Here is a 27,880-nt window from a genome sequence, read left to right as displayed (position 1 = left end):
TCCCAGGAGAAGGAGATTTCAAAATAACCCTTGACAAATCCTGCACTATCAGGAAACCATCATGTACATCCAAGCCAAATTCTTCGTGACAGTTTAACCCCAATTTTCCTTTTAAAGCTGATCACCATATTTCAAGAATTGAGGGTTTCATTTGATGGCCACGTCTATAGCTGAGGTAGGCAGTAACCCCCCTCCCCACATGACTTGGGAATCACTAGAATGAATAGGGTAGCACTGGGCCCAGAGTTAGGAAAACCTAACTTCAAATATGGCCTCAGATATCTTCTAGCTCTGTGACCCTGGGCAAGTCACATAACCCTGTTTGCTTCAGTTTCCTCATCTGTAAAAATGAGCTGAGAAGGAAATGGCAAAGCACTCCAGTATTTTGCCAAGAAAACCCCAAATCGGGTCACAAAGACTTGACATGACTAAAACAACTGAACAACAACAAAAGTATGAAAAAACTAAACACTTTGAGGTCAACTTGGCAATGAATATCTCTGGGCTCTGATTCTGTTCGTTAAGGAATGTATATATATATATATATATATATATATATATATATATATATATATATATATATATATATATATATATATATATATATATATATATATATATATATATAACCCTCTGAGAATTCAGGGTTACCTCTATGCTATGATGATTCCCCTAGATAGGACTTTAGTGGAGGCCACCATACTTTTCTTAACTACTTATCTTTGATCATGATAGCTTTAGTTATTTTCCAAATTATCGTCTTTATTTTACCTCTTAACTTGAGCATCATCTTCCAGCTCCTATATTGTCCCTTTAAAGCTGCATGGTCCAGAAGCGGACAGTCTGTAAAGCAGTCTGACCTGTGCTGAGTACAGTATTGTTGACTTCTGTTCAACTTGTTATCCAGAAGGTCTACTAAATCCTTCTTCTGCCAGTATTCATAGGCTGTCGGTCATTTTCAACCTTATTTTTTATGGTTTCCTCTTGTTCCCTAATTGTTTGTGTTTTAATGCTTCATTTGTTTTTGACTGCTCTGTAATTCAGGGTTCTGAACCTAGGATCCATCAACCTTTTTTTCTTTCTTTTTTTTTTTAATTAAACATCTTGGTGACTGTCTTGCAATATTGTTGGTTTCCTTAGCCATCCTATGCAGTTTAGTTTGTATTACACTGAGAAGGGGTTCAAAGGGTTCACTAGACTGCCAAGAGGGGTCCATGACCCCCCAAAAAACCCTTCTAACTTATCAGTTGTTTAAAATTCTAATGTAAAATGAACTGGGAGATCCTAAGACTCTACTGCCAGCTCTTTTCTCTCTTCATTCACTCCCCAAAAAGATAACTTATTTTTTGTATTCATAAGATTGTTGAATCTGTCTCTTCCCATCCTCCCATTTGTACTCTGATCCCTTAATCCTAATGGTCCATTGAGTATCTCAGCTTAGATAGCCAAAAGTTGCCTCAAATGCAGTAAGTTTGAAACAATAGTCTAGTGGAATGAGCACTCTACTAGGAATCAAGAGACCTTGATACTACATCTGGCTTTGCTACCAATTAGCTAGAGACAGATCAAAGTCACTAAAAGCTCTCTGACCCTCAATGTTACCAAATTAAAGAGCTGCACTAGATGATCTCTAATGCCCTACTAGATATACTGTTCTCTTATTTTACAAAGTTGCCATCCCTCCCAAGTCAACTTTTCTTCTCAGCTGGCTTCTTCTAATACCAACCTTCTTTCAATCTGTCAAAAAAACAAAAACCCTTGGAAACATCTTTGATTCTTCTAAGTTCTCATACCTAATCTTTTGCCAATTTTTTCTTCCTTAGAATTTCTAATTAGTACTCTATTCTCTATAGATTTGTACTCTATTGCTCTAGTCTTTGTTCTAGCCTACGTCTTCATAACCACCTTCTTCAAAGACTGAAAATCTCTTAGTTGGCCTGTTTCTAGGCTCTCCCCTTCCAATTTATCCTGTATACCACTGTCAGACATTTTTCTAGATTGATTCTTTGACTTGCCATTATGTTGTTAAGGAATGGGACCTAAGGCATCAAGTTCAAGATTTCCAGCCTGGCTTTTAAGATCGTATATAATCTGATCTCCTAACCCCCACTGCCTTGTCTAAACTTGTTTCTTACAACTTTCCTAAATAGCAATTTAATCCAATAGACACTCTCTCCTAGCCATCCAAACATCTATGCCTGTGTATTTGCTTATGTGGTCCACCTCACAACTTTGAAACCCCCTTCTCTTCATTCATCTGTCCAATCTTACCATACTTTAAGAATCCGTTCAAATCTTTCTCTTTCATAAAAGTATTCTCCATCCCACTAATATTTTTTTATATGGCATTTTTGGTCTCTGTAACTAGATTGCAAACTCCCTGAGGGTACAGAACATTTTTTTTTAATGTTTTCCCCATGACATTTGAACAAAAAGAAAGAACTCAGTGAATGCATATTTGACTGATCCTTCAGAAAGCTATCTAACCTTTTATCTCATTATTCTCTCTCTATACAGGATGGGACACGGGTTTCATTAATATTTTCTAGGTACTGTAGCACATGATATTTTAGAGAAGATGTCATAACACCTAGGGTTGAATCCTGGTTGTGTCTCTTATTAGCTGTATCATGGTAGAGATGTTAGAAGATCCATAAACCTCATCTGAAAATGGTGAAGAAAATAATGCTGGTATTCATACCTCTCAAGGCTCTGAGGACAGTACTTCATAAACTCCGAAGGCCAAATAAATGGGCATTATTTTTATTGCTACTATATTGACCAAATACATTTGGTATAAAATAGGCTTCTAAAAGGATAATGGTGAAATGATTTCCCTTTAAAACATTTTCCCCAACAGAGAAATCTCATCTGATTTCTCCCTGATACAGGTGAATAAAAAATGTAATTTCCAAGCACATTGCCATTCCTTTGTATCACTTTTAAACGAGCAGGAGTCACATCTAAACTGAAAATCATTAAGATGTCTCCAAATGCTTATTTTTACAAGATTTTGTAAAAAATCTATCTTTTTGTTGTTTTATAGACAAAAAAATTCACCCCCAAACCTGGAATCTAAAAATTACCTACAGCCATTTAAAAAAAAATTGGCTTAAGTTTGGAATTCAAGTTAGAAAGGCTATCAGTAAGAAAGATGTTGAGAGAATATGGGTTGGTGAACAGAGAGAACATGCTTGTGAATTCATCCTCCAAGTGAAAAACCAGGGGAGGGAAAACTATAGATTTCACTACTAATTTGAAATGAGATTCTACCAGAAGAATGTCCCGTAATGTAAAATTTAACAAAGGAATCAGATTTTTAGAAAACTACTGAATCCTCCCTATTGCCCAATTATTAATGACTCAAAGATTCAGCATTATTATTGTTTTATTTTTATTATTATTTTTAACAGGTATTGTTGATTCACTTTTTTTTTCCTCTTTAAGTGTTTAGAAACTACCCCTATTGTGCATCCTTAAGACATTCTACAACAGGCAAAATTTCAGACTGACCCTATTCAAATCCTCTGCACCATCTTCCCGTGATGTGCCAACAGATCTGGTGAATAGCCTAAGTTGTACCTGTGGTGATAACAGTTGAAGGCTGTTGGCTCTGACTGCCATCCCTTGCCCTATGTTCAAGCCTCCATCTGAGCCTTTCGCTCTCACTTTGTCCCGAGTCACGTACATGGAATGCCTATGAGGCCGCTGCTGAGAAGAGAAAGGGCTGGTATAGCCTAGACCATAGGAAAAAGATTCATGTGGTGCAGAGAGTGAATGTGAATGGCTTCCATCCATGTGGTCGGGCAGTTTCAATTCCTCCATTGTTTTGGAATGTCTTGTTGCTGTTCGCCGTGAGTCCAGGGTGCCCTCACTTCGGTTAGTTCTCCCAGAAGGACTAAGTAAAGTTCTACTGTCACTGTGCCTGGGAGGGGTTGGGCTGGTGGGAGAGTTCAAGTCTAGGCAGCTAGATGGAAAATACCTGCCACTACTGGGATCAGAAATCTGAACTCTGGCTTCAGAAAGGTTACTCACAGACTTGGAATCAGTCAGAATCCCGTGACTTTTGGCCTTTGCCCTATAAGAAGGACTCTTAGAGGACTGGGGAATAGTGTCTATGTAGCTATGCCGTCCATGCTTTTCACCAGGCTGTAATGTTCCAGTTTTGCTTTGGGAACTTTCCATAAACGAGTGTCGGTTCTGCTGAGACCTACTGTTTGACTTAAGGTATTTTGTGCCTGGGCCCTCAGAAGCCTTTTGGTCAATATTGAAATCAAATTCTGTTTTTGATTTTGTTTCTTTGGGGCTAAGAAGATGTGGAATGTTGTTATTGGTGAGATCTTTGTTTGCAGATCCCGGTGGGTTACTTGTTTGATAGGGTTTGGTGTGCATGGGACTATGAGAAGCTGCAGAAAGGTTTCCATTGAGGAAGCTTTCATTTGCTGGAAGAACATCTTCATTCCGTGGAAGTCCAACACTTAGGTTCTGTATATCTTTACTGTTAGATCGGTGATGTGCCTGCAAAGCAGCATTTTTACTGGCTTGATTTCTATATTAAAAACAAAATAAGTATTAACACATGAGCTCTCCTCACAAACAGAAACATACACAAAAACACTTTTAAATGACCAGATATGAAAGATTTCTCAATAAACAGAAATGTTAACCTTTTAAAACAATGTGTCTGTGTTACAATAAACTGTGGGCAAAAATAGATACAGCAAAGGTTTTTGTAATAATAATATATCCGTGTCACACCCTGTGGAGGGCCCACAGAAACAGTATCTCTACTAATGTTATTCCAACAAATTCTCTATAATTAATATTTCAGTGCAACTAATGCTTTGTTTAGGTCTTATCCATGACATAATATCCTCATGAAGAAAAACTGTTTGATTACAGAATATCTGTGGAAAAGAAGAAATATGAGCAGTCGTTAGACTTATCAGAGTTCTTTTGCTCTTCTTTGATACCAGTAAACAAAATTTCATCTGCAGTTTTTCATTTTATCCCATTTCAAATATCCCAAAACATCAGTGAGGAAAAGTCACTTCAATTACAAAAGCCAAACCCCTCTCTCCATATGCACATATATACACTCAAAAATCTTACAGCTTTGTAGAAAAGGATAGAGATGGAGGTGCATTTATTTATCACTTTATCACTCATTTTCTACATTTAGAGAACTTTTTTTTACTTGCTCTATTACAGGTCACTCAGAGTCAGAGAAAAAGGGGGTGTTTGTTTTGTTATGTCTCTACTCAGAGTACTCTATGAGGTCTGAAACAGAATATGGTCTGCACGCACATTTTGGAAAAGTAATATTTGTGTGGTTTCTATTTTGTACCCTAAACTGGGATCAATTACTGAATGGAGGAGTTCTCACTGAACAAATAGAACCAGGAAAGTTTTTCCTTCAAGGCTTTCAGAGTTACTTAAAATACATTGTCTCACATGCTCTTATTCCTAACTGACAAGAGACTCTCTAAAATTGAGATGTTCACTTCATATTTAAGTTTAAAAACAAAATAAAACAGAAATACAAAATAAAAACCTCATCTATTATGAAAAGTGGAACTTTGATGTCTTAACAAGGTTACTTCATTTTATCTTTACCATTAAAAAAGAGAAACTAGTTTGGGATGGACAGGTTTTTCATAGAGAAACAATTCAAACACATGATTCTCTGTTCTTGCCAAATACTCAGAAAAACCTTGCTTCAAATATAGCTATTGTCAGAGATGTTTGATCAGGGAAGATTTTATTCTCTTTATATTGCAATGAAAGAAATGTCACATTTTTCTCAGCAGTATGGTAATCTGCGAAAATAAGCCTTCACATTTTTCCCATCAGCATGTATGCTCAGGCATCATAAATGAGGGGCTTCTTCCTGTCCTCCCACTTCTTAGATGGTGATCTCTGCCAAGAACTATTTGAGAAGCTTTTCAAAGAGCTGACATTAAGGCAGCAATGCTGAATCTCTCTTCTCCAAAACACATTTCATTAATATCTTCCAGCTAGGCCCCAAGAGTCACATTATTAAAAACAATAAAAAATAACCCCACCCACCCCACCTTAATTAAAAACTATAGTTAAGTTTCAGACCTGGAAAGATAAATATCTTTTTGTATTCATATATTATGGAAATAGTCTCTCTAAATGATTGCTGCTTTGCAGAAATCAGAAAACTCATTATATTTTCTTCTAAACCCATATCTTCTCCAAACTTCTCCATTTTCTTTGAGGGAACCTCTATGACTTTGGTAACAGGTTTATTACTTTAAAATCAACCCTGCCTTTCTCCTCCACCTAAGACTTGTACATTCTTCTTCCACAAAACATATCTTTTTCCTTTGTACCTTTTCTTCCAAGTATATTTTCATTACTATGATTCAGGACCTCATCACTCCTTTCTTGACTATTAATAATAGCCTTACTAATGATCCTATTTTAAATCTCCCCTTTCTCCTCTACACAACTCCTAAAATAATCTTTCAAAGGTCTGACAACTGCACTCCAATGCAACTAGGATAATATATAAATCCTCCATAATTGGGATGCTATCTATCTGTTGCTTCAGCCTTATTTCATATTACTCCATTTCATCACTTCTAGTTTCCAACTAAAGTAAACTACTAGCTGTTTCCTCAACTCAACACAATTTCTCTTGGCCTTTGCACATATTATGTCTCATATCCAGAATGTACTTCTCATTCCTGTTCCTTAGGATCCTTGAAGGCTCAGCTCATGAATAACCTCCCAAAGAAAATCTTCCCAGATCCCACTGTTGGAATTTACCTTTGTTGTACCAGTTTGTGTTTTTTATACCTACTCCAACTCACCTGCCAGTAGATGCATGCTCCTTGAGGGCCAGAAACAATTTTATTTTTGAATCCCCAGTATGTAGCACAGTATCTGTAGCACATAGTAGGTGCTATAATTGGTGCATGATACCTTTGAATTGAATTACAATTACCTACCAGTTACTGAAATACTTTAGCTCCTTTTTCACTGAAGTTACAATGATAAAGGCACACCAGAAACAAAGACAATGTTAAGGCTTAATGACAATCCATTCCTGTTTTTGGCATGCTTTTCGCCTTTAAAGTCTGAAAAAGGGTTTATTGTGAACATTTTTGATCTCCCCAAATGTCTCTAACACTTCTACAAATATCTCTTTAACTATTACACTGAATAACTTAGATACAAACCCAACTAAGGAAAGCAGAGGGCATTTAGCAGAAAGAATCTAATTAAGAAATCATGCATGTTCCTTTATAAAAAGGAATATAAACTGCGCAGATAAAATAAGGTATTTGGACAAATGCCAAAATGATACTCAAGTAAATCTTATCAATAAATCTCTCATCCCTTCTTAATCTCAACCTCTTTGTGAACCATTTATATTATTCTCCACTCCTGGCTCTCTTGTCCCTTTTGTCCCAACCCTAGATTACTCCCCATTTGCTCCAACCCTCTTTCCCCATGTTATGTGTCACCACACCCTAATCCCAGATTATTCACTCCTCAGTCTCCTTTACATCCACTCATATGCTGTCAAACAAGAGTTGGAGAAAACTGTGAAACCAAGATGACTGGGGGAGTCCACTACAAATTTATGCCATCTAATTTCAAAGACATCCATGCTACAAGCAAAGCAGTCCTAATCCTTTTCTGATTCTCTATCCCATTTAAAACAGTTAACTGTTCCAAACCTTATCTCTTCTCAAGCCTCCCATGGGATTCCTCTTTCCTTCACTCTTGGCTGAGGACCACATCTCAGACTGAAAAAACTGAGGCCTCATACATATCACTGATATAATTTTGCATAATCTATCATTTCATTTCAATCACTAATGAGGTGGTGGTGGCCCTTTCCATGCCACGGTCAATCACTCTACATGTATTTTTGGCTCCAGTCCTTCAAATATTATCTAGAAGATCTCATATTCAATTGCTTTCTCTATTTTGCCTCACCTTTTCTTCTAAACTCCTTGAAAAAGTCATCACTTCTCAATATCTCTACTTTCTTCTTACTTTCTACTAAAATTAATGGAATCTGTTTTTTACTTCATCATTCAACTGAAAACGACTCTCTAAAATTACCAATCATCTCTTATTTGCCAAATCCAATGGCCTTTTTTTGATCCTCATCCTTCTTTAACTTTGTACAGCATTTGACACTCCCATTCACCAGCTGCTTGATACTCTCTTCTCTAGGTTTTCATAATCGTGCACTCTTTTGGTTCTCCATTATAAGAAACTTAATCCTAGACATGACCTCATAATGGCAAATGATCCTCAAGGTTCTTTTCTAGGCACTCTTCTCTATTTCCTCTATATTACCCCCTTTGGTAATCTTATCGGTTCCTATGGCTTTAATTATCATCTCTATATAAAATGATTCTCAGGTCTATACATTCAGTCTTTGCCTCTCTTTTGAGCTCCAATCCTATCTTTAACTTCTCAATGGACATTTCAAACTGGATGTCCCATGCCATCTCAATCTCAACATGTCCATTAAATTCAGTTTGAACTCATTATATTCCCCCCTCAAAGCCAACCTCCATCCTTTGAACTTCTTTATTGCCAGTGGAGGGCAATAAAACCTCAGTCTCTGAGGTTTTCATCCTTAGTGTACTCTTTGACTCCTCGTTCTCCTTCACCCCCACATATCCAGTCATCTTGTCAATTCTAACTATGCCATATGACCATATCCCTCAATAATCTCCACTGGCTTCCTATTACCTCCACAATTAAATATAGAATCTTCACTTTGTCACTCAGGGCTCTTCACAACCTAGCTCCTTTTTACCTTACTTTCTTCTCATGGTTGTTTATACTTTCCTTGCAATACTTGCCCACTTGCTCCTCTAGGCACAGAACACTCCATCTACTATCCTTTCATTAAGTCTTCTCCTATGCCTGGAATGTTCTTGTACATCCTCTCTACTTATTGACATAGCTTGATATATCCCACCCCCCCAAACTCAGCTCAAATCCCATTTTCTGTAAGCCTTCTCAAATACCCACCTGCAACATAAGCCTTCTATTATAAGTTTTTCTCATTCCTCTCTGCATTTATCTTACATGAGTCTCCATTGGTATTTAAGCCCCTTGACGATTAAAGCTCTTTTGCTGTTTTGCCCTTGAATCTCCTTATGCAGAGCACAGTGCTTGGCACATAGTAAGACTAAAATAAATGCTTATTGACTGATATATTCATATGTCCCAGGGGCCTGAAACATTTCTGTGGGTTAGCAAATATTTATTATGCTACTTTAAATAACCATGAAGACTTCTTCCACTGACATGGAGAGCCATCTTTTCATTCTTTAGTAATAGATATTTAAAGGAGGAACTATAACCAAAAAAATTAATCCTTTGCTAGTCAAATTTCTGGCAATAGCTCTCTAAACTTAGCTAGGCTAGTCTTCAGACAAGAGATGGAGAGTCACCCAACACATCTGAAAAGCCATTTCAGGTTGATACTGCCACATGGAGCTTGCACTCCACTCTAATCATGATGAGATATTATAGTAGTACTCTAAAAGAGGAAGAAAATCTTGAAAGCTGGCAAAAATTATAACTTTGTCTGAATAGAATTTCCCAAGAAATTTTGCTTGTGCTAATGTACTACTTACTGATGTTTCCATAAAAAGGAATACTATTAAATTATTATGTTCATGTTCTCTCCACAAAGGTTAGAGATATGATATCAAAATCATGGTCTACCCCAGGCTCCAAATAAATGTACAAAGGGATAAAAAGCTGATTGGCTTCAAGGGAGAAGAGTGGTAAGGACTAGGCAATGGGGGTTAAGTGAATTGCCTAAGGTCACACAGCTGGGAAGTGTCTGAGGCTAGATTTGAACCTAGGACCTCCCGTCTCTAGGCCTGGTTGTCAATCCACTGGGCTACCCAGCTTCCCCCTTATACATAGTTTCTTAAATAGATAAGTTATTCACATTTCTGTTGACAATGGAGTCCTGCCAGGGACCAATAAGAAACACTTTCCCAAAGATAATATGAATCTCTTTGGCATAAAAGCTGATACTCTATGTCTACTGAAGGAAACACATATGGGCTTAATCTTCTGTAGACAAAATACTTTTTGAAAGTAGATAAAGGCTAGGTTTCATGGTACATACTACTATGGAGGAGATTGAGAATGGTGGGTTGCTTAAGCTTCAGAGCTCTCAAATGTAGTGAGCTAAGATCCATCAACTGTCCATATTTTGTGACGTACCTCCTTAAAAGGCCATCTACCTCTATTTTTTCTCCTCTCACTCTCTTCTCCATACTGAATTGGATGCCTATTAGACATCTTAAACCCAATATTCCCCAAATGGAACTCATTTAACTTTTCCCTTAAGCTCTCCTGACCTTTCTCTTACTGTAGAGGCAACATCCCATCTTCCTAGTCCCTCAGGCTCACAAAATAGGATTCATCTTGGATTCTTCTCTAGCTCTCATTCCTCTTATACAAACTATTGCTAGGCCTGTCAATTGGCAACATGCCTCATATATTCCCCCTTCTGTCCTCTTGACATTGCCATCACTTTGGTGCAGACCCTCACCACCTCATTTTAACAGCCTAATGGAGTCTGTTTGCCTCTAGTCTCTCTACACTCCAAACCAATCTTCATTCAGTCACCAATGATATTCTTGAAGCACAGGTCTATGTCACACATACATCTATTTAATAAACTACATTGGCCCCCAATTGCTTTGATGGCGAAATAAAAAAATGCTGTTTGGGATTCAAATCCCCTCCCCTTCTTTCCAGTCTTCCTACTCCTTAATTTCCACTACATTTTCTTCAATCCAGTGATACTGGCCTCTTGCCTGTTCTACAAGACTCTCCATTTCTTTGCTACAGTCATTTTTTTCTTACTATCTTCTATGCCTGAAATGTTCTCTCTCTTCCTTCCTGACTTCCTTGCCTTCTTCTAACTAAAAATCATACCTTCCAAAGGAGGCCTTTTAAAAACATCACTTAATTCTTATGTCTTCCCTCTCTTAATTATTTATTCATTCTGAATATAGCTTGTTTGTATATATTTATTTGCATGTTGTCTCCCTCCATTAGATAGTGAGCTCCTTAAGGGCAGAGACTGCCTTTTGTCTCTTTTTTGTAACCCTAACACTTAACACAGTGTCTGGCACAAAGTAGGCGCTTAATAAATGTTTACTAACTGTGAGTAGGTCCCAAATCCCACCACAGTACAATTTTCCAAATGATATGGTAGAAAGAATTGAAAGGATCCAAATTACAAGTTATCCCAGAAATGCACAGTCTACAAACATATAATAAACTTCCTAAACTCAAGATAAGCAACCAACCTAATACTATTCTAAGATTTTTATGCAATGTATCAAAATCTCTAAGAATTAAATCAGTAAATTATATTTTAAATTGAAAGTTACCAAAGAAATTTCAGTTAAGAATATTCTGAAAAAGGCAAGAGAAATTGCATGAAACAAGAGTTCCCTAAAAGAGTTATGAATGGTTACAAAAGGCTATCAAAAAGTGTTTACTTTAATAACTCATTCTTACAGATCAAGCAAATAATTACAACTTAAGCTTTTAAAATTCTCTCTCTTTCATAGGAATACAGAGTGTTCTGAAAGAGTTTATTTTGAGAATAACAGCTTTGTGCTTCTTTAACAATGATGGAGGAGGAAAAATTAATTCATGCTTTCCATCAAATTAAATGTATCACCAAATAACATTCTCCACTTTCTTGGATGTGTCTTAGTATCCACTCTGGTCAGCTGAAGGTAAGGCCTACATAGATAATAATAATATATACAATAATCTTATGAAGCATGCTAAAAAATGACCAATGAAGAACCTGTTAGTTTTGATTAATAACATAAAGTAGTTGTGCTCTGTTTTATAATTGTTTTGCCAAGAATTTAATTTGATAGCTCAGGTTTAATTAAAACACACTTGTTGAGGGTTCACCCTTAGAAAAATGGTAAATGAAATAGAAAAGAATATCTGAAGATGATCTGATTGATTTTCACATCATTCATTCCTTCCTGCTTTGTCATGGCACCCTTTGCCCCAGTACCATCACACACGGTGCCTCATTCCCATAAAGCCTTGCCCTATTTGCAAGCTAGAAACTGTCAGCTATTAAGACTTCATGTGTTTCCTTTTCAAGGATATCTATATTTTCAGAGAAGACTTATAACTAAATAACCCACAAGGCCTAAAAGAAAGTGCTGCTCTCTACAGGATTTCAAACATGTGAGTGGCCTGATTCTATATAATAGGTTGGTGGGGGCCTTTTTCCACTAATCACCACACATGAGCCTTCTATTTTATCTGCTTATAACCCTGATTTTCTACTGTCTTAGAAAGAAATATTTACCTATTAGATAATGTGTTGCTTTCAACATGGTATGGTTTTCTCTTTGCTGATCGTGAAGGTGAAGTTCCACAACGATCCAAGAGTCTCTGGGTTTGAAATGAAGGATGGTTCAAACATTGTTCTGTCAAGTATCTGTCTGCTGGATCCAACTTCAGTAAATTCTTAAAGGAAAAAAGTCCAAGATTTGGAAATATAAATTTAAGTAAATAAAAATTAATTTGTTAAACTTAAAAAATTTTATATAAGGTTAATTTTCAAAGCTTTTTCTCCCTCCCAGTTGTTGGCAAACATAACATTAAAAATTAGCAAATAAAATCAGTCTTTATTTTTAAATTTAAAAAGTTTAAATAAAAGCACAAGAAAGTAAGCAGAACAGGAAAAAACATTTGCCATGACTACACCAGTGTGAATGGAAAGAAGAAAAAAAAGAAAGAAAAGGAAGTCTGTTTAATTAATAACAACAAATCTTGATATTTGAGAAAAGCTGGGTAAATTCCATTTTTTCTATTCTTTGCACTTTCAGAGCTAACTGATAAGCTGGGTTTTTTTTTTGCTGAACTATTTTTTCTTTCATTTTTTAATATTTATTATAAAGGGTGGCTTAGGTTAGGAGGATAAGGATATATTTAGAAATAAAAGGGCAAAATAAAAACAAAAAGATATTGATAGAAAATAGCATCCAAGAAATAAATGAAGTTAAAGTGAGTTAAAAATAAAAGCACAGGGATAAGAATAGGCACATTTGAATTCTAATCTATATTGTTACTAGTGGGCTGTGAAAAGTTGGGCAAATTATTTAACTACTCCAGATTTCTGTTTTACTTGTAAAATGAATAGAGGATAATGGACTCAGATGATATCTAATGTCCCTTCTAGCCCTATGAATTTATGCCATCTGTGGAATACAACAATAGTAAATGAATATGGTTTGAACTGGATCATTCTAAATATACTTCAGTGGCCAAAATCCTCTTGTGAATTAGCACCTACTAAGAGAAAAGATGAAGTATTTCACCAGAACTAAATTTGTCCAGGATGCTGGATTATTTGTAACTCAGTTCTACGTCCCTATAGCCTGGGTAGAAGAGCCAAGTCCAAGAGCCAGAATACTATTTAGAGTTATAGTCTCAATGGAAATGAATGGATATATCACCACTATCAGTACAATGGTCAAAGGGCTTTTGTTCAGAAACTGAAGCCACTGATTCTAGTGATTTTGCATTAATATTGACTCAGACAAGGCTCTGAATGCAACATAATTCTTTTTATTTTCCTAATTGGAGAACAAAAGCTACTTTGTATGGGTGTACGGCAGGATGATTTTGGTTTCTTTGGTATGAGCATTACAAAGATTATATTTTTAAAAGACATCAGCTAAAAATAAGTGTAAAAACTCTTTGTCTAAAAATAGCATTTTAAAGCACATGAATATATGTGAATTTGGGGAAACCAGATTTCTTTTTTGTTCTCATTTTACACTGAAATAAGGTTTTAAAATGTCATCAGGAGAAAATATTGGACATATTAATTTTGAAGCTTCAGGTTTATAAATTCCTTCATGAAGGGGGTAACTAGTTGGCTCAGTGGATGGAGGGCTAGGCCTGGAGATGGGAGGCCTGGGTTCAATCTGGGTTCAGGTGCTTCTTAGCTGTGTGACCCTACTAAAGTCACTTAATTTCCACTGACTATCTCTTACTGTTCTTCTGTCTTGGGACCAATATACAATATTGATGAATAAGGGGTCTAAAAAAAATTCTTTCATGAGATCAGGTCATCTTATGAAACTACTAAGAAGCCACTAAGTAATTAGTAATTGTCTCAAACTTCTAATGCCAATGAGAAAAATGGCTCATAGTAACTGCCTTGGCACAACTGATCCAATTGTTTTGACTCCTCTTCATAGTGGCTACCATTCATTCTGACTGAATTAATGACATAATCATTATATCGCTATCATTATAATGGCTAGCTGCATTATGATATAGCCAATTTATACACACAGACATAGCCAACATTAGCAAAATGGCATTAAGCAGTGTCTTCAAAGAATGAGTTTAGCAAAGCAGAAATATTCTTATTACTTGTTAGTTCCAGATTCAAAAGTAAGGTAAATGATAAAGATAGGAAAAATAGAAAACTCAATTTCTTCCAGTTTTTCCACATTATAAAGTTAATCAAATAAGTTTGGTAAGCACTTTAGGAAAAACAACATGCAAAATATGATAATCATCATTTATGAAGAGATGATAATTTCAATTACAAGCTCCTCATATTCTCTAATAAGCTTATTAATTGGCTTCAAATACAGCCCAGTCATATATGACTATATAAATGATATAATCATTTAACATTGCGGAGTGGTCAATTAGCCATATAACAAAAATCAGATAAATATATAATAAAGATCTATGATTAATCACCAAACACTTATGCAAATATTCTGCATTATATATAAATATATAAAATGTTAATAAACAGGACCATGTTGAACTTAATAGATTATCCATGTTATTGACTGAAATTCAGTCTCTACAATTCACTTAGGCAAATCTCTTTTCTATTAATATAGGGTCTAAGTCAAATAATGTTTTATAATATAGACTTATGGAGAGACAAGGTAAAACATAAATTAAAGAATACTGCATAAGGAAGATAAAGGAGCACAATGTCCTACCTTCATTAAGTCAAGCAAAACACCACTTAAAATTCCTAGATATCTTCTCTCCAAAGACTGGGGGTGATTAACAGCTGGGAACTGCAAATATAACATAAGGGTAGGGAGTGAAGTTAGAGATGTGTGGTGGAAGAGAGATGACATAGTACCACAAAAATAACCATATCACTAAAATTATTCTATATCTGTATTACTTTTAGGATCCCCCTCACCCCTAAAATGACAGGGATCAATTAGCAGGAATGGCTTTTCCATAATGAGAATTATATTAAAAGGATCTCAGATGAAAGATGACAAAGAAAATGTGAAGCAATACTGTAAATGAAGTATATAAAATAAGTAGAAAATATTGGTGCAAAGCACAGTAACTTGAAATCATTTCCAGATACATTTTTACTAATCGAAGTTACAATTATGTAAAATATTCTATTTATTCATCCTAGTCCAATGGAAATATGCATTTTAACAATCATGCCACTTCATGAGATTTATCATTCACACTAACTGGTACTTAGCTTTACACTGTCAACTAATACCAATACAAATAGTGAGAAAATCAGAATGTGTAATACAAGTGTAATGCCTCCTCTACTGGGGAGAGAAGTACCTGGAACACACATAAACTGGTGAAGGGTGACACTGTAAAATCTGTGCTTTAGGGAAATCACTGGTTGTTATGTGAAATATGTATTATCATGGGGAGAGTTCAGAAAGGGTGACCAAGAGTCCAGGTGAAAAGTGATGGAGTTGTAATAATTAAAATGATGAGGCTGGTAGTAGTTTAATAACTTTATTAAATCGTAGTAGTAGTAGTAGTAGTAGTAGTAGAAAAGAGAGGGAAAGGTAGGAGAGAAGTAGAGAAATACTTAGCTTTCTAATCTACAACACCATTTGGGCCTCTAGCTAAAACTCCAACAACAGTGCATTCCGCTCTCCCCACTCACACCAGGAAAGACCAAGATTGGCTCCTGGTCTGACCTTATAAGCTTTTTTCTCCACCCACTAACTCTTACACGTTACATCTCAGGAACCAATCATAGTTTCTTAATTTGCCTGGGCTGCACAGGGGAGCAGTGCCTGTGAAATTAGTTTCCTCTCTTTGTTGGTTCCTTGGTTCTTTAACTTCCTTTGTCTGAGGGCTTGTCTATAAATGGATTTACTCAGTGGTATTTGACCTCCAGGTCACTGAGAGATGATGTTAAAAAGGCGACACAATGGAGAGAGAAATTTGTTTCCAACAGAGTCCTGTGTTGGAGTAATGGCCATGTAAGCAGAGATAAAGAGACATCAAGATAAAAAGGACAAGACCAGCTGACCAGAGGTACAATGCATGGTTCATCAGCAATTGCCTATAAATATTTCACACTGACTGTCCCTGTAGTCATCTCAAATTCAACATGTCTAAAAACAATACTTGTTATCTTCACACCACCCTCTCCTCAACCCACCATTTTCCCCAAACTTTCCAATTTCTGCTGTGGACACTACCTTTCTAGCGGCTGTATCATTCTCAACTCCTTACTCTCACTCATCCCACATATCCAATCATTACACACACACACACACACACACACACACACACACACACACACACACATTTATTTTATTAACAAACATTTTATTTAGGTGACCTACCTACCAACAATGTAAGCCTTGTATGCCAGAAGTGACTATTTTTTTTGAGATATAAGTCAATGTTAAACTGAGAATTCTAATGTATATCTATAATATTCTGGTTTTCCCTTAGTAGTCATGGCAAAGTGGAAAGAGAACAGGCCTGGATGTCAAGAAAACCTAGATGAAAGTCCTGTCTGAGAAAGCTTGGCTATGTGATCCAAGGCAAATCATTGGGTCCTCTGGATCCAAGGCCACTTTCTGAGAGTTTTTACAGAGGAGTTGCTGATCTCCATTGGTGAAGAGAGTTTCCTTAACTAGAATTTCCATAGGGATAAAATCACAGATTCCATTAAAAAAATCAATACTTAAAAGTCATAATTTTCTTGAATTCGTTCAACTTTAGAACTCCTTAAATGGAACTGAATGTGAAACTAAATTCCATGGTAACAGACTGAGGTAATAAAGCATTACAGTTTCACTAAAAAGCCAAGATGCTGGAAACAAAATGGAATGAAAATGTGACAAATCAAATTCATTGTGTTAAAAGAAATGTGTTAAAATTGCTCCAAAATGAAAGTCATTCATTTAGCATGAGGAATGAGAGGATGTGAACTCAAATCTTGCTTCTGATACTCAATTACCCTATGTGCCGTGAGGAGTTTTCTTAACCTCAAAATTTCCTCATCTGAAAAATTTAAGAGTTGGACTAACTGGCCTCCAAGACCCCTTCTAAACTTATAATAATATGGCATATTAACATCCACATTTTAATAATGACTAAAAATTAAAATAAAACATCCCAACCACTTCAATCTTTTGACCATTTGGCAAATACTCATCATTGTTTTTCCAAAATTATGTAAATCATCACATTATGTCTTCTTGATGTTTTAGGATATACAGCAATAGTATAATACAGAGAACAGAACAATAGATGATGATAGCTAAAGAGTTGTTAGAGGTCAGTTTGGAATTTGTGCATTATGTATTGACTTATTTGTCATTAAAACTCTTAAAATGATACAGAACTGCTATATATATGATATAATTATACATATAAACAAAATCATATATATGCCATATGTACATAGCATACATACACACATACATACCAGAAATGCAAGTGACAGTCACCATCTAAAGATGAGTACAAAGGAGTGTGAGGTTCCCTAGGAATAGTATACAAAAGGCTTATAGCTATATGGCCCTTAATACTTTTCACTGCTTACCAACCAACTGAATTATATGTTCTGAAAGTTAAACTCTTCACTAATCAAATTAAACTCCTTTGTTAATATAAGGAATCTTTTAAAAAGCCACTAAGGAGGCAGCTGGGTGGCTCAGTGGACTGAGAACCAGGCCTAGGGATGGAAAGTCTTGGATTAAAATCTGGCCTCAGACACTTCCTCGCTCTGTGACCCTGGACAAGTCACATGGCCTAGCCCTTACCACTCTTCTGCCTTAGAACTGATACATAAGATGGAAGGTAATGGCTTAAAAAAAAGCCACTCACTTTTCCACAGGAACTGTTGTTTGATAGGCAGTGCTTTAAAACAGAACTAGTCTTTTTGATGAGTTTTACTTTCTTTACTTATTTTACTTTATTGAAGATCATATCTGTCTAGAGGCCTCTCTAGAGGATCAGAAAGTAAATGAAGGATAGGCTCTATAGGAAAGAGATGCTACTTTTGTAAGGAAGCAGTAGATGAGATGAGAAAAATGAGCTATGAAGAGGGAAGGGAGGAGGAGAGGGAGAACAGAGATAAGTGAACATGAAAAGAAGCAGAGACTGTCTCAAAAGAATATTAAGGATGTAGTCCTAACATTTTTGGTCTCTAAGTTAGTAAGAGAGAGTCCTCTCCAGATGAGAGGCTACAAACTAAGAGGCAGTCAAGGCTTTCCTTCTGTTTCTTAAGAGAAAATACCCTAGAGCAAAGTGAAGTGAGCAGAACCAGGAGAAGATTGTACACAGTAATAGTACTACTGAATGATGATCAACCACGAATGGCTTAGCTATTCTCAGCAATACAGTGATCTAAGACAATTTCAAAGGACTCACAATGAAAAATGCTATCTACCTTCAGGGAAAGAACTAATGGAGTCTGTATGCAGATCAAAGTATACTTTTTTAAACAATATTTTCTTTCTATTTTGTTTTTGTTTTATGAGTCTTCTTGCACAACATGACCAATGTGGAAATGTGGATTGTATAAGTATAACTTAGATGAAAAATAAAATTCTCTAACCTCAAAAAACTTGTAACAATAAGCTAACAAAGATTAATCTATATTATATACATATTCTCTATATGGCTATACATTAGTACTGGGCATATGAATTCACTAATATAAGGAACTTTCAGATAAGGAGATTCTTCTACTAATGCACCTTTTCTGTAATTTAGAATCTTAGACAGCTACTGAGAACTCGGATAAGTAAAACGATCAGTTAGGAAATGAATCCAGACCAGCCTTATTACTCCCTATCCTAAATGCCTACTCCTTATCATTATCCCTATCCCTATAGAGGGCAGGCCTCAGAGCCAGGAATACCTGAGCCCAAAGCTTTTAATGCCTGTGAGCTGTGTGACCCAGGGTAAATCCCTTAACCTCCAAAGGCTCCAGGCAACTCTTTTTAAATGACAAAGATGATGATCTGTATTAATGAAGTAGTCCTCTCACTTAGGGAATGAAATATTTGTGAAATCACATATCTAATTCCCCTACAAAATATGTTAAATAAATGAATATACTTTAGACTTGCCAAATATGTTTAGAAATCTGAAGTATGTAGTTATGAATGTACTCAAATTTGAAACTTGTCCATGATTCTAGGTATTTTTTAACCTGTCACTAAGGAATGCTTTGAGATATAAGAAATAAAACATCTAAGGAAAATTATAAATCTCTTAGTTAGAAAGGAAATGATATTCAATAGTTAGATTAGTACCTGTAAATATAATGAACAATGATTAACATTCCAAAATGTGGATTTTCCTGCCCCGCCTTCTCCCTCCCCCACAACAAAATCCCTTACCCGGAGCCCATGGAAACGAGGATTGCTGTAGAAGAGCTTCATCTGCTCAGATGGAAGTGGTCCTAGCACCTTCTGAATAGTAAAAAGTTGGTCAATTTCACTTTCTCCAGGAAATAAAGGTTGCCCATCACTAAGCTCCCCAAGAATACAGCCCACAGACCACATATCTACAGATTTTCCATAGGGAGCTCTGAAAAGCAAAAGGAATAATTATCACACCAATTAAAGAAATAATCCTCATTTCCAAATTGTTTTGTTTAAAAAAATTAAAGATTAGTGTTTTAAATTGTCTTTAAGCCTTCAGAGTAATAGAAATGTGCCAAGTAGAGTGAGAATGCCTATGGCTGAAATAGAGAATTACAGAAACTAATTTTAGTCAAATATTACGTAAGAATTCCTTTGCATGTGGCTGTTTAACAAACAAACTTTCTGTTATCTTTATTCAGTTAGTATTTGGTAAGTCAATTCAATTAATAAACATTAATTAAATGGTTATCATGTACAAGATGATTGTGTTGGGTACAAGGCCTTTTCATTCCAGCTTCCAATGAGCTTATATTCTACTGATCTGAAAATGGTTCATATTTGTCAGCATTTAAAATTGTAAAGGCTTGTTAAGATCTAATAAAAGGTATTTAATTTTTTATGTGATGAAGACAAGAACATTTTGATGCAATTAATATTTCATTAATCTTGCAATGCTAGGAAACAGGTTGTAAAATCTATTTTCCAGATAAAATTTTACCCCATGTAAACACTAAATATGGTCCCCCTCCATTTTTGTGGGGAAATGTTTATGTTTTCTTGCTTTTAAAATAAAATGTAATTTAAATAATATTCATGTAGATGCAGGATTATCAGTAGGGACAGCAATGCTTTCAACTGTGTCTCATTAAATGATTATTTATTATTAAATTATTTCTTTTAGGGTTAGTAGGAGATTTGGGCTCCCTACTAAATGATCCCAGACTATAGTCCTGCTCTGGAGCTGCTATCCTACCACCATGCCAATCAGTAACATTTCTATTCTTAAAACTGCCCTACCTCAACCCCATTACTTTTCCTCATGATATATGATCCCAGCTCTTCCTCCTGGAGATTGGCTCCAAAGGACATTTTCTCTAAGGTCTTTTTTTTTTTTTTGCTTACTTTTAGGTTCATAACTGTGATCTATGTGGCTTAGATAATCAAAATACTGATTATTGGATGGAGAGAAAAGTGAAACCTTCCTATCAAAGAGGTGAGAGGTTTGGGGGAATTTTTCAGGTACATAAACATGTAACTACAATTTTTAAAACTTTTTGAATGCCTAGAAGCAATAAGCCAGGTACTAGTTTTAAAACACTTGAGTTTAAGTCAAGCCATTCCTAGAAGGCAATGAAAAAACATTTAAGCCCTTAAAAACCATAACTGCTTTAATTTCAAACAAAAATAATAATGTAAGCTTAAAAAAATGAAAGTTACAATGAGATATTTGAAAAAATTGAGAAAATGTCTGAAGAATGATATGATGATAGAATATTCATACAACTTTAACAAAACATGAACATAAAACATTTTCAACACTGCTAAGAAAAATACTTCCAAAAGCTGGACTAATAATATTTCAAGGTGCAGCAGAAATATTGGTTGATGTGAGAGGAAGAAGGGAAAGGAGGACAATTTTTTCCTTTACCTCTGGAGTAGGAAGTGATTGTATATGGGTTAACAAAATAGTTCCAGCAAGAGGAAAATTGCCTGGTACACAGGCAGGAATATTTATGAGGCTAACTGATGAGTAGATTATTCTATCAGACATTTTTGAGTATAAGGAGTAAAGTCAAGTCTCCAAAATCCTTCACTATGCTTATTATGGATATAACTCTTACCAAGATTTTAAAAGTCTCTTTAATACATAATTCCACTTAAATGAATAAAAATCAACTTAAAAAATTTTAAACCTTACTTTGCATTTTAGAAGCAATACTGTGTATCGGTTCCAAAGCAGAAGAGTGGTAAGGGCTAGGCAATGGGGTAACCTGCCCAGGGTAACACAGCTAGGAGTCTGAGGGCAAATTTGAACCCAGGACCTTCCGTCTCTGGGCCTGGCTCTCAAGCCACTGAGCAACCTATCTGACCCTAAGTTCTCAATTTTTTAAAAAAAAAAAAAAAAGTTCTATGTCTTATATATACAACCCTGCTTCCTATTACCCCTTATCAATAGACCAGAAACACAGAAAACCCACAGTGTCTTATTAAAAAGCTATTCTTGGGTATTTATGCAATGGAACAATATAATAGATACCCATCTTGGAGGAAACTTGTGCATGTGTGTCTGTCTGTCTATCTATCTATCTATCTACCTACCTACCTACCTACCTATCCATCTAAGATCTAGTATGCCTTACAATGAATGCTTCTTAGTAGCAAATACTTTTATAATGAGTTTTCCATTTATTTAATTTCCCCTTAGGATAATAAAGAAGTGGGGACGATATATTCTAAAACACCTATTAGAAGCTCTTTTCTTCAAGACTTCAGACACACTGAAAGGCACTGAAAAGGGGAACTACTGAGAGAAACACTGGCCTACCGTGGACAAATCAAACCTACAATATTGAGGTAATGGGCACAGTGAGCATTTTTTTAAAACCAAAAATCCGAATATATAGTTAAATATCTTTGTCTTGCTGTCACAACATCATGGATTTTTATAACTGCATACAGCACAATAGTAGATGATTTTACTTCTGTGATTGAGTCAATTCAGTGCCACGGGCCTGCATCCAACATATGCAGAAAGAGATAAATAATACAAACCTGGATGTATTTATTTTCAAAAATGATCTATTTATTTCTGTGGAATAGATGTTTCTATGTTTTGTGGTTTTTAATCTTTTGTTATGTGCTTTACTCAGCTATTATTTGCCCAAACATTGGACTTTCTAGCATGTTTTGATTAATTAAAGGGTAAAAAGGCAAAATACTTGAAATCAGGACTCTGCCATCATGTTCCTTTATATTATGGAATGTGGTTCTGTAGATGGGTTAGTTTCATGCCTTTTTAGAGCTAATCAGAATTCTAGCACAGGCTATTTATCTAATGCCTAAATGGACAACCATTAATAAGAATACAAAAATAACTCCAAAATTATCAAAATCCACATTCCTGACCAATTCAAACAATGCATAGTTTCCTTAATGGCTAATAATATGTGATCAAGGAAGACTTAGGTCTTTTTTTTTTTGTACTTTGGGAAATATTACTTACCCAAGTAATAGTTCAGGGGAACGGTACCACCTGGTGGCCACATATTCTGTATAATTAGCATTGTTGCCTTCTGATAGATTCCGGGCAAAACCTAAAATCAAAAAAGTTAAATGAGAAAGTATCATTCTGTAAAGACACATGTTTTTATTTTGGTATAAACCTTGACTAGTTTTGGAGTTTTTTTATATGAATATTTATAATTTTATTGATTAGTATGAGAAGCAGCATGGGAAGTACTGAACTGAAGCTAAAATTGGTTAAAATTCTACCTCAGTGATTTACTGGCTACAGGACACATGAAAACAGAGAAGATAATTGACTTTTCAGAATTTGAGTTTTTTCATCTAATTCTTCAACTGCCTACCTCACAGGATTATGAGAAAAGTGTTTTAAATGGGATTTTATTATCTGGTTTGTTTTACTTAAATAATCTATCCTTGAAGAGTAAATCTTAAGCTGATTAGACAAGGAGAAATAGAAAGCACCTGAAAGCAAAGAAAACACATATAGCCCTTTCTTCCCCTGGCCCACATCATGTCAACCCTTATAACAAAAAAATTTAAAAAGAAAAAAAAAAGGAATTCAGCAAAACCTACTAGCACATTAACTGAGTCTGAAAGTATATTCAGTATTCCATAGCTATAAGACTAATTTTGCAAAGATTTTATGTAAAGGTATAGTGTTCATTTCCCTCTTTTTTATTGTTCTGTCTGTTCTCATTTATGTTATGTAGTCATATTCTCAATATGGTTTATTTCACTCTCGTGTACATGTTTCTCTGAATTTTTCATATTCAGCATTTCTTTCAGTAATAATACTCCATTACATTTACACAGCAGTTATTTAGTCATTCGTTAAGTGATGGACATCTCTTTTGTCTCTAGATCCTATTATACTGTTATAAATATTTGGTAAAGCATGGGATCTTTCTGGTTTTTTGCCTCCCTTTTTTCTGTCTGTCTGTCTGTCTATCTGTCTCACACACACACAATCTAGGAATGAGGAGTTCTAGATAGAATTATGGACATTTCAGACACTATTTTTTTAATAACTCAAAATTGCTTTCCAGAATGGAAGAATATAAATGTGAGTTTATTGGCTCAATCAACAGGGTTTTATCGAGTCTGTTGCTATAGCCTCCCTGACATTATTTCCATTCTTTGTAACCCTTTATGAATTTGTTGGATTTGCAGTTCTCTTATTGTTAGTAAGCTGGAGCAATCTTTCGTTATAATGGTTGCATTAGGCCTCAACCTAATCCAACAGTATGGTTTCAAGAATAAAACAAAACGAGGGACTCAGAATTCAGTAGAGTTATCACAAGATGATTTAATAGGCAGAGTAGGGGTTAAGGGTATTGAGCAAAGATACAGAATGGTTTCATTTGAGCTTAGCTTTCCCTGCCTGTGCTGCTGATTTTGTTCTGTCAATAAGAAGCATGAAAGGGAAGTTACTGACTACTTGGGTCCTGGATTTTTTTGTACTTAGCAAACCAAGAAAATGTGCCAACAGCTCAAGACTTCATTTTCTTGGGTCAATTAAGCCTCCAGGAAGGATTCAATGCCTTTTAAGGAAAAACTAGTCAAGCATATGTGTATTTGGGCCTTGAGATAACTGCTCCTACCACAGATGGTAATAGTTTGCAATTCTTCTTTGAGAATGCTTTGATTACTTGCACCCTTAAGGGAATAACTCTTGGTCTTTTCTGTTTATTAATTCCCTTTGTATATCATGAATATCCTATAAATGTCTGATACAGAAATTAACCCCCAATCAATAGCTTCTTCAATTTTTTTTTTTTGTAATTGAAACTGCCTTTTGTGACTGTTTCAATTATGGAGAGAATTCTAAATTAAAAAAAAAAGGAAAGACCAAAACAGACAAAATAAGCAATTTGTTTGGCATTGAAAGTTCTTCACAATCTGGACCATATCTATCTTTCCAACTTCAGAATTATACACTTTATGAAGCAATCAAAAACCGACTTTCTCCCTGTTCTTCATGAACTGCATTTCATCTACATCTCTGTGCCTTTGCAGGCCTTCTCATTCCTGGAATGGACTATCTCTTCACCTCTGCCTCCAAGATTCCTTCACTTCAAGATTCAGTTAAAATAGAACCTAATAAACAAAGCCTTAAAAAAAAAAACACAAAACAAAACAAAACAAAACCCTACCTTCCATCTTAGAATCGATACTATGTACTGGTTCCAAGGGAGAAGAGTGGTAAAGACCAGGCAATGGGAATTAAGTGACTTGCCCAGGGTCATACAGTTACAAACTGTCTGAGTCCAGATTTGAACCCAGGACCTCCCATCTCTGGGCCTCTCTCTCAATCCACTGAGCTACCTAGCTGTCTGTATACAAAGTCTTTCTTGAACCCTTCGATTGCCAGCTTTCTCCTTTGTTTTTATTATGCATAGATTTACACTGATTAAGCTTACACATTATATTAGAACACCTATACACTAGGATAGACCTGTGGTAGCCATCCCATGGAGTATGCAGCCAGTTTCTCTAATAAAGGTATTTCTCAAATATATAGGGAACTGAGCTAAATTTATTAGAATAAATGCCATTACCCAATTGACAAATGGTCAAGGGATATGAACAGGAGGAAGAAATCAAAGCTATCAAGTCATATAAAAAAAGTTCCAAATCACTAATAATTAGAGAAATGCAAATTAAAGCATCTTTGAGGTTCATCTCATACTCATTGGACTGGCTAAGATGACAGAGAGAAAAATGACAAATACTGGAAGCAACACAGGAAAATAGATACATTAATGTATTAGTGGGGTGGAGCTATGAAATAGGCCAACTGTTCTGGAGAATTTGGAACTGTGTCCAAAAAGTTATAAAACTGTGCATACCCTCTGACCCAACAACAGCACTGGCATACCTATACACCCCAAAGAGATCAAAGAAAAAGGGAAAGGAACTACATAGTGAAAAGAAATTAGAGCAGCTTTTTTTTTTTTGGTGGCAAAGAACTAGAAACTGAGAGGGATGCCTATCAACAGAGAAAAAGCTGAAAAAGTTAAGATATATGAATGTGAAGGAGTACTATTATGACATTACAGAATAATGACGGAGGTACATTCAGAAAAATCTGGGAAGACTTTTATGAACTGCTGTAAAGTAAAGCGGCCAAAATCAAGAGAACAATTTATACAGTAACAGTAATTTTATAAAGATAATCAACTGTGACAGATTTAACTACTCTGGTCAATACAATGATTTACCACAATCTACCACAAGGCCTCATCATGAAACAAGATATCCACCTCCATGTAAAAGACTGATAGAGTACAAACCGAAGCATATTTTTTCTTTCTTTTTTCCTTTCCAAACATGGATAACATGGAAATATTTTTCCCTTTCTTATTTAGAATATTTTCCCATGGTTACAGGATTCATGATGCCCCTCCTCCCCACTCTTTTCTCCCCCCTCTGAATCAGCAAGTAGTTCCACTGGGTTATACATGTATCATTGCTCAAAACCTATTATGGAAATATTTTTGTACGCATTTATATGTATAGTAAGTGGTTATTGTATTTCTTGTATTCTTAATGGGTAGAGGAGAAAGTTTGGAACTAAAATGAGATTTTTTTTTAAATTCAGGAAAAAGGAAAACTGAATTAAAATTCAACTGTTGAGATATCAACTGTGTAACTAGGGCAAGTCAGTTAACTTCTCTTAGCCTCAGTTTTATCAACAATAACAATCTCAAGGAGTTTTGTGAGGATCAATTTAGACAACAGGTGTAAATCTTAAAACTGCTATATAAATATTAGTTGTTATTTAATTTTTTTATGTATGAGTTGGAAAAAAACATAAATGAAAAGACCACTAAAAGGAAGTAAAACTGTAAACAAAAAAAAACCAAACAAACAAATATCTATGACACAAATAAAAGGTAGGATGCAGTTTTAATGAATATCATTTGTCACACAAGTTTTATATAACTGAAACTACTTCCTTGTTGCAGATGATAGATCATGTTAGCAACGTTTCCTGATATGAAAATGAATACTCTTTTGAAATAGTAAAATTTTACAAGAGATGCTTTCATAAATTTTTTACCCCTTAGCACTCAGTGAGATAATGTCCTTTTTAGAGTGGCTAGTTGGCTCAACAGACACAAAGGCAGCCCTGGAGACAGGAGGTCCTGTGCTCTATAAGGATGCTATCAGAAACTCAGTCTTGTTATATTAGTTTAGGGAAAAGTAGAGAAGCTGGCTTGAGAAGGAATTGGAGTTTGTTTGAGAGTGGAGACAGTGTCAGTTTCAAGTCTAATGGCAGAGACTCTTGCTCTGAGGAGGTAATATCTTGGTGCCACCCCACCCCCTCACTGTCTGAGGTAAAGGCCTGAAGGAGTTAAGTGCTTTCTTTTTCCAAGTTGGGAAATACTTTTGATTATCTATTGCTGTCTTTATAGATTGTTTAACTCTGAGAAGACCAAAGAAAAACCTGGTCATGGGTTGGGCTCTGAGTCTGCTAAGGCTCAGATTCCTAACTTGATTCTTGTTGAGACTCAACCAGCTGGCTTTTGTTATTTTTATAACTTGGAGGCAAAGTAAAGAATTATAAGGATAATAGTGTAGTTTATTGTAGAATAGGAAAAATTTGGGTTAGTCAGACCGGGAAGGCTCAGTGTAGCCTGTGCAACAGGAGAAATGGTTCCTTGCAGAACCAGGGAGTATTATTTGGGTGGAGTTAGAATCTAAAGTTAGAAATTCCTTTATCCCTATATATTTCAATAAATATTTTATTGTTTTATAATCAGAGTCTCTTTAGCATCCTTGCGCCTGGCCCTGAAGAGAAGTTTATTTTTAAGCTTCACTTCACTGATATAAACTGAGGATACTTTGTGAGTGCAGCAAGCAGAGTATCAGAAATCAGTTTATAACCAATAATC

General features: G+C 35.5%; 1 protein-coding gene across 5 annotated transcripts in view; it reads right to left on the bottom strand.

Annotated features, from left to right (window-relative positions):
- CDKL5 (cyclin dependent kinase like 5) overlaps positions 1 to 27,880 on the bottom strand; it is a 295,365-nt gene that overhangs the window by 40,597 nt on the left and 226,888 nt on the right. For 4 of the 5 annotated variants that reach the window (XM_016424756.2, XM_001380680.4, XM_056808681.1 and 1 more), the window contains 5 exons: positions 22,960 to 23,050; positions 19,710 to 19,899; positions 15,057 to 15,137; positions 12,383 to 12,543; positions 3,583 to 4,549 (listed from right to left, as the gene is read on the bottom strand). In XM_016424756.2, the coding sequence (XP_016280242.1) occupies positions 3,583 to 4,549; positions 12,383 to 12,543; positions 15,057 to 15,137; positions 19,710 to 19,899; positions 22,960 to 23,050 (1,490 nt within the window). The remainder of the gene's footprint in view (positions 1 to 3,582; positions 4,550 to 12,382; positions 12,544 to 15,056; positions 15,138 to 19,709; positions 19,900 to 22,959; positions 23,051 to 27,880) is intronic. The other variant, XM_056808683.1, reaches the window with a different exon arrangement.

The sequence above is a fragment of the Monodelphis domestica genome, chromosome 8, assembly GCF_027887165.1.
Source record: "Monodelphis domestica isolate mMonDom1 chromosome 8, mMonDom1.pri, whole genome shotgun sequence".
Classification (NCBI taxonomy): Eukaryota; Metazoa; Chordata; class Mammalia; order Didelphimorphia; family Didelphidae; genus Monodelphis; species Monodelphis domestica.
This window is presented reverse-complemented; position numbering and strand designations above follow the sequence as displayed.